The 13,028-nt window shown below is 43.3% G+C and overlaps 1 protein-coding gene across 2 annotated transcripts in view; it reads left to right on the top strand.

The window, feature by feature from the left end:
- The window catches only part of GFI1 (growth factor independent 1 transcriptional repressor), a 40,365-nt gene extending 28,139 nt beyond the window's left edge, over nucleotides 1–12,226 (top strand). For both annotated transcript variants that reach the window (XM_081866068.1, XM_081866069.1), the window contains exons 5-8: nucleotides 1,514–1,920; nucleotides 3,253–3,390; nucleotides 6,633–6,798; nucleotides 10,607–12,226. In XM_081866068.1, the coding sequence (XP_081722194.1) occupies nucleotides 1,514–1,920; nucleotides 3,253–3,390; nucleotides 6,633–6,798; nucleotides 10,607–10,785 (890 nt within the window). In that variant the 3' untranslated portion in view covers nucleotides 10,786–12,226. The remainder of the gene's footprint in view (nucleotides 1–1,513; nucleotides 1,921–3,252; nucleotides 3,391–6,632; nucleotides 6,799–10,606) is intronic.
- Nucleotides 12,227–13,028: the final 802 nt, after the last annotated feature.

Genomic DNA, 13,028 nt, shown 5'->3' with positions numbered 1-13,028 from the left:
CAAAATGAAGATGTAAAACGTTTGGCTGGTCCTTGCAACCGCTGCCACTAAACTCGTGAAAATCTCCGGTAGTTTTTAAAATGAGCCAACTGTTATGAAGCTGTTGTTGAAATGTTTGACTAGCAGAGCTTCTTGTTATTGCCTATACTATTATCTCTGGAGGGCTTGGTTCCTTACTGTTGCATTTTAATTTCAACAGAGCTTTTAGGCTAATGATAGAGGAAGTGTATTATTGTTTGGTCAAATACATCTGAACTTATTTCAACCTGAATGAGAGAGAGGGAGTAGTTCTCTCACACATGAACTGCGTCTGTTAGTGACTGTGGGGGCTTCCAGGCAGGCATTCAGTGCGAAATGTGTGCTACTCATGCACACATGTGGTTTTTTTTACACTGTTCACACAAGGATGCCACCAACAAAATGCCAACCCTGTCCTTATGTTTCTTTGTCTTATCTGGATTTCCCTCTTCCACGGCAAATATGATGAGTAAAAACAACCCATTGTGCCTCTGCAGCCACTGCTGGTATGGAAGCTTCTTAGCACTAACCACAAAATACGTAATAAAAATAAAAACAACAACCCAATAACACCTCTCCCCCCAAAAAGCCACATTTTAAAAGGACATAGGATGTCAATCAAATCAATCAAAGGCCTAGTTAAAAAGGAACGTTTTTGCCTGGCACCTAAAGGTGTATAATGAAGGCGCTTGGGAAACTTACCTGGGGAGAGCATTCCACAGACAGGGGCCAGTGCAGAGGAGGCCCGTTCTCATGCTGCCACCCTCTGGACCTTCTGAGGAGGAGGCACATGAAGAAGGGCCTCAGAAGATGGTCTCAGGGTCCAGGTAGGTTCATATGGAAATAGGCAGTCCCTGAGGAAATGTGTGATATATATGGAGGATATATGGAAGAGAAGTGATTGAACCAGACAAGAGAGCCTTCTTGGTAGTTGCACCTGCCCTATAGAACACCCTCCCATTAGATGTCAAGGAAATAAATAATTACCTGACTTTTAGAAGACATCTGAAGGCAGCCCTGTATAGGGAAGTTTTTTAATGTTTGATGTCTTACTGCATATTAATTTGTTAGAAGCTTCCCAGAGTAGCAGGCGTAACCCAGTCAGATGGGCAGCATATATTACTATTACTATTACTATTACTATTACTATTACTATTACTATTACTACTACTACTACTATTATTATTATTATTATTATTATTATTATTATTATTATACGGGACAAAGAAACTCAGGCCAGACACATTCCATCAAGCTCCACCCCATGGTGTAGATGTCAGGTGGTGGCATAGCAGTCAATAGCATGACTGGAGAAAATGGAGTATGTAGACACTAATGTTGATCATGAACAAAGGGAAACAGGATCCGCACAACCTATTTGTAAGATAAGCCTGGAAGCACCCTATATACTAAAGAGCTAACACAACAAAGAGGTCGAGTGCGTGTTCTGCGTGAACCCCGTTTAACCGCCTCCGCTCAATTTGTGTCTTGACAGCCTCTGAGCGCTCCATCTGCCCCTCCTTGGACGAAGCTCCCCCCTTCTCGGTGCCCTTGAAGCCCTATGCCTGGAGTAGCCTTGGGAATTCTGAGCTGAGACATTTGGTCCAGAGCTACAGGCCCTGCCCAGGTCTGGAACGTAGCTCATCCCTTGGTCTCTTCTGCGAGAGGGGATCTGAGCCTGCTCTCTATGGATCGGAGCGCAGCTCAGCGCTGGGACTCTATGGTGACTTTGGCTCCTCTGGACTCTTTGAGCGGCCAGCAGCAGCCTCTGGGATCTACGTGGAAGGCCCACCTGGACTCCAACAGGAGAAGAGTGCAAGTAGCATCAAATTGGAATCAGAGCTCCTCTGTCGCCCCCTGTTAATCAGCACTGGTTCCTACAAGTGTGTCAAATGCAGCAAGGTATGGACCATATTCTATGACCCCCTTTGGTGGTATTCCTCTGTTCCACCCTACTCCACTCAGCCAGCTTCGGGGTGGGGGTTATTTAGGGGTGGTGAGGTCCGAAGGCTTGGGCAAGGATGGTCAAGGCAGAGACAGGTCCCTCTTTATTGCTTAATTTCAGGATGTGTGACTAGGAAGCTTGTATGGGGAAGGTGGAGCCATGGCATATTAATTGTTCAGATAGCTCTTATGAACATAAGAAGATTCTTGCCCATGAGCCCAACATCCTGTTTCCTACAGTGGCCAACCCAATGCCTCTCGGAAGCCCCAAAACAGGACATGACGGCAAAATCCCTTTCACTTTTGTCCCCCAGCAACTGATATTAGGATCTCTGATTCTAGACATAGTATACAGCCATCACTGACTAATAGCTTTTTGCAGGTCTGGCTGGACTTCACAATTGTCCTTGTTTTGTGACATTTCTAATCTTTGCTTTTGTCACAGACACTCTAAGCTGTTTGTAGCATTTCTAAATCATCAATCAGTTTAGACAATGAAAAAACTCTGCCACATATGACACTATATATATATCTCCCTAAAATCATAAACTACATATGAAGCAGTATCAGATATATATACTGATCGACAAAACAGTATCAATTATTACAGCAGACCACGTACTTGTCAATCAGCATTTCAGCTTGCAGTAACACTGGCACAACTTGGTAGTGGTGTAGCATTGGGGCGGTTTGCCCGGATGCAAAATTGTTAGGAGCGTAAAATTTCAGCATCTAGTGCTGCCTCAAAACAGCTATGCGCTTTTGTCGCTGAGCTCCGTTGAAAAAGGCTTCTCCATGTGAACCAGGAAGTGACCTCTCCAGACAACGAAATGACTCTTCTTTTATTATTTTTGTGGCTGCGATCTCCTGGGTGACGCAGGCACTATTAGGCAGTTGAATGTGCATGCGTGCCTCATCCATTTCCCTCCACGTGGCCCCGGGCGCTCGCAACCCTTGCTACACCACTGCAACTAGGTAATATTAGGCTCTGGCCTTAATTGTCTTATGAGGTCCCCCTCTTTTTAGATGGTAACATGCATTACCTCATTTGTTTCAACATGTGGCCATCCAGCCGGGCTGTGCCTGCGATTCTTCTTGCTCATTCCACTGGCTTGGGCCACTGGCACGTGCCCCACCCTGATGGCACCAATCCCTAGTAATGTTAATTGGCTGAACCTCCGTGGGGGGAAACACTCTCCTAAACAGCTATGATATCTCAGGTTCAGGACCTGCTGTGAGCTTCAGGCCTTCCTGAACCATAATTCTCTTTGTCTTCCCTCTGCTTCTCAGGTCTTCTCCACTCCCCATGGCCTGGAGGTGCACGTTCGTCGTTCGCACAGCGGCACCAGGCCCTTCGCTTGTGAAATGTGTGGCAAGACATTTGGCCATGCAGTTAGCCTGGAGCAGCATAAAGCCGTGCACTCACAGGTGAGGACCCCAGGGAAGGTGGCAAGTGGTTGGAGAGGGTTCGTCCACACGGTGGCTTAATGCGAAGAGCCCGCTTTCTGTACCTCTGTTAATTTTCTGACGTTCTCCTCCAAAGCACTGCCTCCTCACACTTTCCCCTCCTTCGGTCCAGATTTACTCATACCGGGGATACTCTGAAACAGAGAGGGTGCGAGGAAATCTGGATTGAGGGAGGGGAAAGTGTGGAGAGGCAAGTGTGATTGGAGGAGAATGTCATATAGACAATGAAGAATTAATGAATGTACAGTGGTTCCTTGGTCTACGAACTTAATGCGTTCTCAAAGTCCGTTCTTAAACCAAAGCGTTCTTAAACCAAGGCGTGCTTTCTCATAGCAGCGGGCGGGACTCAATTTACAAATGGAACACACTCAACAGGAAGCGAAACATGTTCTTATTCCAAGGCAAAGTTCACAGACCCAAACACCTACTTCTGGGTTTTGCAGCGTTCTTAATTGTTGTTCATAAACTAAGATGTTCTGAAACTAAGGTACCACTGTACAGTAAAACTCACTATCTACAGTACATCAGAGTTTCCCAAACTTGTTTTTGGATTACATTTTGGACTACATTTCAGACCATCCTTGATCATTGGTTCTGCTGGCTAGGGATGATAGGTGTTGTAGTTCAAAAACAGCTGGAGACTCAAGTTTGGGAAACCCTGATTTACATTAAATGACAATATAAATGAGCCCAGAGTGACAGATTCATGGGACTAGCAGTCTCCTTGCCAGGGAAAGGTGTGTGGGTTATCATGCAGGGCTGGTGGGGATTAATCCTGATTACCATCCTACAACCAACCTGAAAGGTGCTCACCAAAAAGACGAAGCAGTGATATTTCATATGTTTTTGTTGCAACCTTCCCCGCCATGCACAACAAACCCATATGCACGCGTACACACACACACACACACACACACACAACTTCAATCAAATTTGCCGGGTTTTTTTTTTTATTAAAAAAATAACTTTTTATTGGGTTTTAAAAACAAGAATAATGTTATACAAATAAGTATACCAAGTTTGCTCATGCCATTTGTCTATGACGAAAATAGCATAATAAATGTGGGGTAATATGTACAACACGTGGTTCATTATTAGTGGTCAATGTATAAGTTCTTGGCTCATGAATTGGTTTAAAATATTAGGAAGAAAAGAGGGGGAGGGGGAATAGCAAGTGGGGTGGGGGTCATGCTTCTATTCTTCCACTTAGTGTATGTGTGGGGTTTTGTGCCAGCGCAAATTTCCCTTCTTAAAACTATTAGAGATCCTGGAAAACAAAAGTGAAGTTTGAGGGTCTTGCGATCTAGATTTGGAGAAGCGTTACTACCACTGCAATAAATCTAAGTAAATCTCTCTTCCTTCCCCACTCCTGCCATGCATTAGAGTACGAATAAAAGAGTTAGAATAATGATGTGTTGTGACCTTGATGGAAGCGTACAATAGACGAGCCTTCTTGTGTTTTGGCTCATTTTCCTCTCTCCCCCCCCTTTTCCCTCCTCCTCCCCCTCCTCCTTTCCTTTTTCTTTTTTCTTTGCCATAATGGCTTATGCTCTATGCCATGCACAGTGGTACCTTGGGTTACATACGCTTCAGGGTACATACGCTTCAGGTTACATACGCTTCAGGTTACAGACTCCGCTAGCCCAGAAATAGTGCTTCAGGTTAAGAACTTTGCTTCAGGATGAGAACAGAAATCAGGCTCCGGCGGCACGGCAACAGCAGGAGGCCCCATTAGCTAAAGTGGTGCTTCAGGTTAAGAACAGTTTCAGCTTAAGTACGGACCTCCGGAACGAATTAAGTACTTAACCTGAGGTACCACTGGACTTTGATATTTTTTGTAGTTTTTTTTTGCTTTTCCTATTATTATTATTAAGGATTTTTCTTTTGTAATTTTAGTTCTTTATATTTATCTATATTTGTTTAAAGCAAAATAAAAGTTTTTTTTAAAAAAAGAGTTCTTGTCCCCAAACCCAAATTATGCACCCTTCAAAAGCTTCTCCCTTTCTTCAACACTGTTGAAGTGCTGGGGGCGGCGGCGGCGGCGGCGGGGGGGGGGGACAGCAGATATATGCCATAAGTTTAAAGCATATCCAACACACATTTAAAGGGCATGACTTCTGCTAAAGAATCCTGGAAACTGTATTTTGTCAAAAGTTCTGGGAATTCTGACCCTGGGAGGGGGGAACTACAGTTCCCTGGATTCTTGAGGGTCGTCATGTGTGCTGGGTGCACTTTAAATGTATGGTGCGGATCGAGTGGGAAAGAAATGTACAGTGGTACCTCAGGTTACATACGCTTCAGGTTACAGACTCCGCGAACCCAGAAATAGTGCTTCAGGTTAAGAACTTTGCTTCAGGATGAGAACAGAAATTGTGCTCCAGCAGCACGGCAGCAGCGGAAGGCCCTATTAGCTAAAGTGGTGCTTCAGGTTAAGAACAGTTTCAGGTTAAGAACGGACCTCCGAAACGAATTAAGTACTTAACCCGAGGTACCACTGTACATAGATTTTCTTGACTCTGGTGACAAAAAGACACCTACCTGAGAACTCTAGGTGCTTTTTAAAATTGGAGCTGGAAGGATGAACACTAAAGGCTTTTCATCACAAAATGTAACTCTTTCTGTAATACGCATGTAAAACCTGTGGAGCACAAGCATCAAATGTGGATGTTTCCTGGTTCAATTCTCAGTATCTCCAGAGTGGTTTGGGGAAAAATTACTTGATAAAACAGAACATTTCAATATAATGAAATATAAGTAAAGTCCCAGGTTTGAAGGAGGAGGCAACTTCAGGGATCCCTACTCCCCCTTATCCAATGCAGTCACTATGGGATCTATATTTTGTGACAAGGCAAATGGCCACCGTATATCTGAATTATTTTGAATAATTCTGAGTTTTGTTTAGGCAAGAATACCCATATATGTATTTTTAAATTAATGGATATCTGCTTTCAGAACTTCGTGTTTTAATCTATATTTTGATATAATTGTATTATTCCAACGTGCTTTTCCTTGTGAATATTTTATATTATTTTATGTAAGTGCCTTTAAGCGGTACGTCAATCTTCTTAAACCAAATCAATTATCAGATTTTTTTCTTTTTTAAAGCTGCTTCTATGTAAGTGGTTAGCAATGAACAGATATTCTAAACGCATTAAATGAAGAAGATAGTGCATCTGCATGAAGGTCCTGCTTTCTCTTCGCAGGAGCGCAGCTTTGATTGTAAGATCTGTGGTAAGAGCTTCAAGAGGTCCTCCACGTTGTCTACCCATCTTCTCATCCACTCAGACACTCGGCCTTATCCATGCCAGTACTGTGGGAAGAGATTTCACCAGAAATCCGACATGAAGAAGCACACTTTCATCCATACAGGTGAGAATTGCTACCAATAAAAATAAAAAACTATAATAAAAAAGATCAAATTATCTTCCAAATTATAATTATTAATTTTTGGGACTTCCCATAGTCTGGACCTTGAAGCATATCTCCAAATCTCAATCCTGCCTCTCGTTGTTATTTCCATATTTCCACATCTCAATTTTAACGCTCTAAACTTCTTTTTATCCGCTGGTTTCCTCCACAGTAATGCCGGGAAAGCAGGGTGGACTAGCTGACAGATTTATTTTTTGTCTCTCCAAGGTACAAGTAGTTTTAGAAAGACAGACACGCAAGCCCTCTTCAGTTCTTCCTTTAAAGCAGAGGAGGTGGCAAATGTTTTTCTATGTGAGAGCCACATTCCTTTCTAGGCAGCATTCTGAGGGCCACATGCCAGGGGCGGAAAGAGCCGCTGGACAGAGCAATGCAGTGCTCCCCGCCCTAAAAAAATGTTTAGGGGTTCTCTCATTTTCCTACTCATATTGAAATACTGCCCCTCAATGAGGCCAAACTTAGATTCACAAAATGTTTAGGGGTATGTGTACCCCGGGGGTAGGGGGGAAAGCACTGGAGCAATGAATGTCAATTTTCCCTTTGTATTGTTATTTCTACCCACACTCCTGAGGCAAGAAACAAGATGGCGCCCTCCCCATTGCATGTGTATAGAATTCAGTTGACGTCGCTACCCATCCCTGCGCCCCAGAATTTGCTGCCTGATGAGCGCATTTTGTTCTGCCTAATGGTAGGCCCAGCCAGAAAGTTGGAGGATGCAGATCCGAACAGTCAGTCTTGATACTTGCTCTGGAGCTCTCTTGTGTATTATTGAGTTTTTCCATTCAAACTGCTTGAGGGCTATTTTCAGTGGTAGGCAAGGCACCATGATCTTGAGTTTCTGGGGAACATGGAAACAAAACAAAAATGCAGATTGAATAGCTGAGGAAAACTGTTAGGAGAAAGACAAACAGAACACGCTGCAGATTTAAATGGAGCTTTTCTCAGGGGGTATGTCTTCTGACCCAGCAGCCTTCTGTATCGGCTGAAGCGGGAGTAAATTACAAAGATATTATTTCCCATGCGAATAAAAAACAGGAGGAGAGCTTTGCAGAGATCTATAGAGTCCGACACCTGTTTCCTACAATGGCCAACCAGATGACTATGGAAGGCCCACAAGCAGGATGCGAGGGCAATAGGCCTCTCCTGCCATTTGCTGTTTGGCAACTGATATTCAGAGGCATGTTGCCTCAGTTATTGGATGTGATGCAAAACCATTATGGCTAATGGCCATTGAGAGCCTTATTCACCATGAATACGCTTAATTCCTTTTTAAGACTGTCCACGTTGGTCCAGCACTACATCTTGTGGTAGCAAACTCTACTATTTAACAATTTAGCTTCATCAGATAATCCCTATTCTGGTACTTTTGAGAGAGGGAGAAAATGGTCTCTCTGTCCACCATTCTCCCTGTCACTCACAATTTTTCTAAGCTAAAAAACCCCAAACCTGTTTCTCCTAGGGAAGTTGCTCCAGCCCCCTGATATTTTGGCTGCTCTTTTCCAGCTCTAAAATATCAGCTGTACACTGTATTATAAGAGTGGTTGCACCATAGTTTTGTGTAAAGGCATTGTGTAGGTGGTTCCATCATATCCTAATGATTCCCAACATGGAATCTGCCTTTTTCACAGCAGTACCACACTGGATCAACATTTTCATTCGGCCAACCACCACAAATGCAAGATCTCTTTTCAGTCAGTGCCAGCTTAAATCCCAATGAAATAAGGATTTCTGCATGACTTCGCACTTGCTTAAATTGCCATTTTAATGTCCATTCACCCAGTTCTGAGACAGCCTTTTGGTTCAAGGTTTTATGTCATTCTGTATGGCTGGTGTGAAAAAACGCTGCATATTACACCTTGGAAAATGCAATTCATGGTCACTGCTGTTGAGAGTTTTCATGTGCAATCTGATTGTAAGAGCATCACTGATATTGTCCATCTCCGCATTGCTAACTCCATTCTCCACCCATGTCCTGCCCCATTTTTGTGAGCTTTTATTGGTTTTTAGAAACCAATTGCTTGTCACAGTCTCAAAGTGCGCTAGTCTACTCTCAGCATAATGCCACTTACTTTGAGCGCGTGTTGATGGAAAACAAGATGCCCCTCAGCAAAACCTCGCAACGTGTAAGAACAAATGGCTGCACAATTATTTCCCCAGGAAGCATGACCATTAACATTTCAGAGACAGGGAAGGAGGCAGTGAAAGAAAAAGGCCTTCTGTGGTTAGGACGAGGGCAGCGCCCGGATTTTAAAATCAGGTTCTTCCACTTTCCAAACAGGCACACTGGCTTAGTGAGCAATGAGGGCCGCTATCTGTGTGCATGTTTGGGAGAGGAAATCATTTGTGCAATTGGAAATAGAAACGAACAATCCAACTGCTATTGAAATGCTCTTTTCATCTGAAGAGGTGAGCAATGAAGAATGAGCTGCTTAGGGGAAGAGGGTGGGAATCTTCTCCTGCAAAGGTTTTCAAGGGAACTCTGATCAGTAGTTTGCCAAGGATGCTTTAGGGAAGAAAAGGATAGCTTTCTAAGTCTGAGAGCTGAGATCCCCATTGAGCTGGCTGTTTAGGGGCTGCACCCTCTCAAACCTGACATCATTGCCAAGCTCTGAGTTAAAGGGTAATGTGAGGGCTCCCTTGTCTCCTCCTTCCAGTTGTGCCTTGTCAGAGAGTGGCTGGTACTTGTCCAAAACTAGGGCGATTAAAATTAGCACAAAACTTGACAAGGATCTTAAAGATGCTATCCTAGGGTTGCCATATTTCAAAAAGTAAAAACCAGGGCACCCTGAAAATTGTTCAGCTTTTTTAAGACAAACCCCAAAGCTGTTGAGTTGAAGGTTTGTTTATTTTTTGTTTCTTTACAAAAACACAATTCTCCAATTGACTTGCCTAAGATCCAGGACAAAGCGCTGCCTTTTGGAAATTGACCTCCAGATGTCTGCCTTTTGAAATCCCGGGAATGTCCAGACATATGGCAGTCCTATGCTGTCCTTAGTATTTATTCCGAGTCACCTGCCCGTATTGGATATCTGGGGGTGCCATTTTCTTTATATATATAATTTTTATTAGTTTTTTAAACATATCATTTTCAACAGTTATTAAACATACTTTTGCATCTTATTCAAATTTTTGACTTCCATCAATCCTGTCTGAAAATTTTCCAATCTAATCTCTCAGTATGCATTTTTTATCTTCCCTATTACATTTCAAACTCATAACCAATATCTCTATCTTTTTCTACTTTGTAACACTTTGTATATTTTTCCTTACAAAACTCCTTGTAGTCCTACTAGAGTAATTTGTTGATTACAGTTGCTCTTCAAATAATTCATATACCGTATTTTTTGCTCTGTAAGACTCACTTTTCCCCTCCTAAAAAGTAAGGGGAAATGTGTGTGTGTCTTATGGAGCGAATGCAGGCTGCGTGGCTATCACAGAAGCCAGAACAGCAAGAGGGATTGCTGCTTTCACAGCACAGCGATCCCTCTTGCTGTTCTGGCTTCTGAGATTCAGAATATTTTTTTTTCTTGTTTTCCTTCTCCAAAAACTAGGTGCGTCTTGTGGTCTGGTGTGTCTTATAGAGCGAAAAATACGGTACTTCTTCCAATCTTCTGTAAATCTCTGGTCCCACAGGTTTCGAATCCTTCCTGTCATTTTGTCCAATTCTGCATTTTCTATTGGACTTTTCAAGCTGGTTTGTTAAAGGTGCTACGTTGTTGTAACTTTGTGCCCATCCTTTTGTAATCCACAGGTGAGAAGCCCCACAAGTGCCAGGTGTGCGGCAAAGCCTTCAGCCAGAGTTCCAATCTCATCACCCATAGTCGGAAGCACACGGGCTTCAAGCCCTTTGGCTGCGATCTGTGTGGCAAAGGCTTCCAGAGAAAAGTGGATTTGCGGAGGCACCGAGAGACGCAACATGGTCTGAAATGAGAGCCATGCAGAATCCGGGCGGGGAGGGGGAGGGAACCCAGGGAACCCCCAAAACACTATGTCAACAGACTTTTCCTCCTCCCTTGGTGGGCTGCCCTCTTCCTGCCCCTGCCTCTCTTGTCTGGCCACTTCCTGCCATGTTCTCACTAAACAGGAAGCCAGAGCAGACTGGCCAGCATTTTGTAGAACTTCACCGAAAGGTCTTGGAATGAAAATGGAACGCCAAGGCTGAAGGAAGGTGGGGTGAAGTCTTTTTCCCCACCCTGTGTCTCTTCCTTTAAAATTAAACACTGGAAAAATAACATGCACACCCCACCGCCTTAAAGCCCCCAAAGTCTTTGTATACATAAGCTACTGGTGCCTATGAACCAGAAAGTCCTTTAAAAAATGAATTTCCCAGCTAACCCTTGATTTCCTGAAAGTTACTTTTTATCTGGGAAATCTAAACTACCTGAGTTTACATGGTCAACACACTGAGCAGCTTGACAAAGGAGAGAGAGAGTGACTGTATTTGATTTTCTACCGTTTAAAAACTTGTGACTGGTTTTCATCGATTGGACCTGGGACCTCAAGGCCCCGCCTTTTCCAGAGTTTATTGAGCTCCTATTAGGCAGCTTCCTAGGATTGCTCCTAGCTAACTGGTCCTAGGCTCCAAATTTAGGAGTATTGCATTGTGGCCCAATACATTTTTCCAGCTGAGGGAAAGAGCCCCTTGGCTACTTCAGCCAACCTTGCCTAGTCCTGGTTGAGAATGCCTGAATAAGTTGGAGGGCAGCATTTAGATGTTGTGCAGAGTCCAGCATTCCCCACATGCTCCTCACATGTGTTTCACCAAGATGTCATCTCTAATTTTTAGGCCAGGTGTTAATCTCCAGTAGCTCCCTTCATGCCAGGGATTTGCAACTTTTAGGACAACACAATGCTCCTATCCAAGAATTTCAGTCTACCTACTTTATGTCCTGATTTTTGTGTGGTGCATGTATGGCTTTTCCTTTGCACCTGTTGGGAAGAGCCAATAAGAAAGAGCCTTATTATTAAAAATTGTTGAAGTTTGCCCTTGAGTTGAAGAGGGCAGAAATAAGGGATGAGGACAGATTTTTGCTTTTAAATGTCATTGGCATTCTGTGATTAGATAACCAGTAGGTGAGAAATAGCTGAGGAGCTCCTGTTACTCTGGACTGAATATTTAGGTTATATGCTCTCAGATGGTCTCATGCCTGGAAGGACCCATAAATTAGTATCAGTTTGTTATAGTATGAATTTGCCTTAACTAATCCTGTGCATACCTCATTGTGGGCAGGGGTGGGGGAAGAATCTGTTTTTACTTTATAGATAGGATTGTAAATGCCTTTATTTAGACTTTACAGTGTGTCTTATGTTCATTGATGCATATTTATTGGAATAATGTTTTAAATTAATAAAGTCCCGAGGATCCTCAGAAGCAGTATTTATTTCAACAGGACGTATTAACCAAACCAGAGGTGAGATTCTAGATGAATTTACTTGGAAATCGGGTCCACAAATCAATGGACTTATTTCCCCCATCGGTGTAGGAATTACAGCAGATCAGTTAACAAAGCTTGCTGTATGATCAGACAAAAAACAAGACAGAACACTGAAGCTGGGAGGAAAACAGACGAAGCGCAAATCAGCCAAAAAGGTGTCACTTTAAGGCCACACTTTGACAGGCATATTCATGTCAAATCAGTGCCAGAGTTGGAGTCCTATCAGCCTGTGCACCATATATATATATATACCAGTATAGTGCCAAACAGTACAAAGGTATGGACAGCTGCACTGCAAAATAATCTGATTCCCCCACAGCGGTGCCCTTCTCCTTGACAATGCAGTCACTGCCTGGACAGGAGTTTATATTGCACATGATACAAAAACAAAACAAAAAATCAGCCAGAGCGGTCTCAACCGAGCAGGATCATAGATAAGCAAATTCTTTTTCTAGGGTGCAACCTGATACACGCCTATTCAGAAGCAAGTCCTGTTGGCTTCAGTAGGGGCTTACTCTCTGGTAAATTGGTGTAGGGTTGCAGTCTTTTGATCTCCTCCGCAAGCTGTGCGCATGTAACCTACGTGGCAATTATACAGGCTTAGAGAGCATGCGAAGGCAGCTATTTCAGCATATTACCAGGATGTGACACATTTTTTGAGAACGAGAAAAGAGACCTAAAGAAGCACAGGGTTCAGAGAAGGGCTGGATTTACACCCACAGTTTTGACTTTCTTTGG

This window comes from Podarcis erhardii (assembly GCF_964252035.2).
Source record: "Podarcis erhardii genome assembly, chromosome: 6".
NCBI lineage: Eukaryota > Metazoa > Chordata > Lepidosauria > Squamata > Lacertidae > Podarcis > Podarcis erhardii.
The sequence above is the reverse complement of the archived record's forward strand: the minus strand, read 5'-3'. Positions and strand labels throughout refer to the sequence as shown.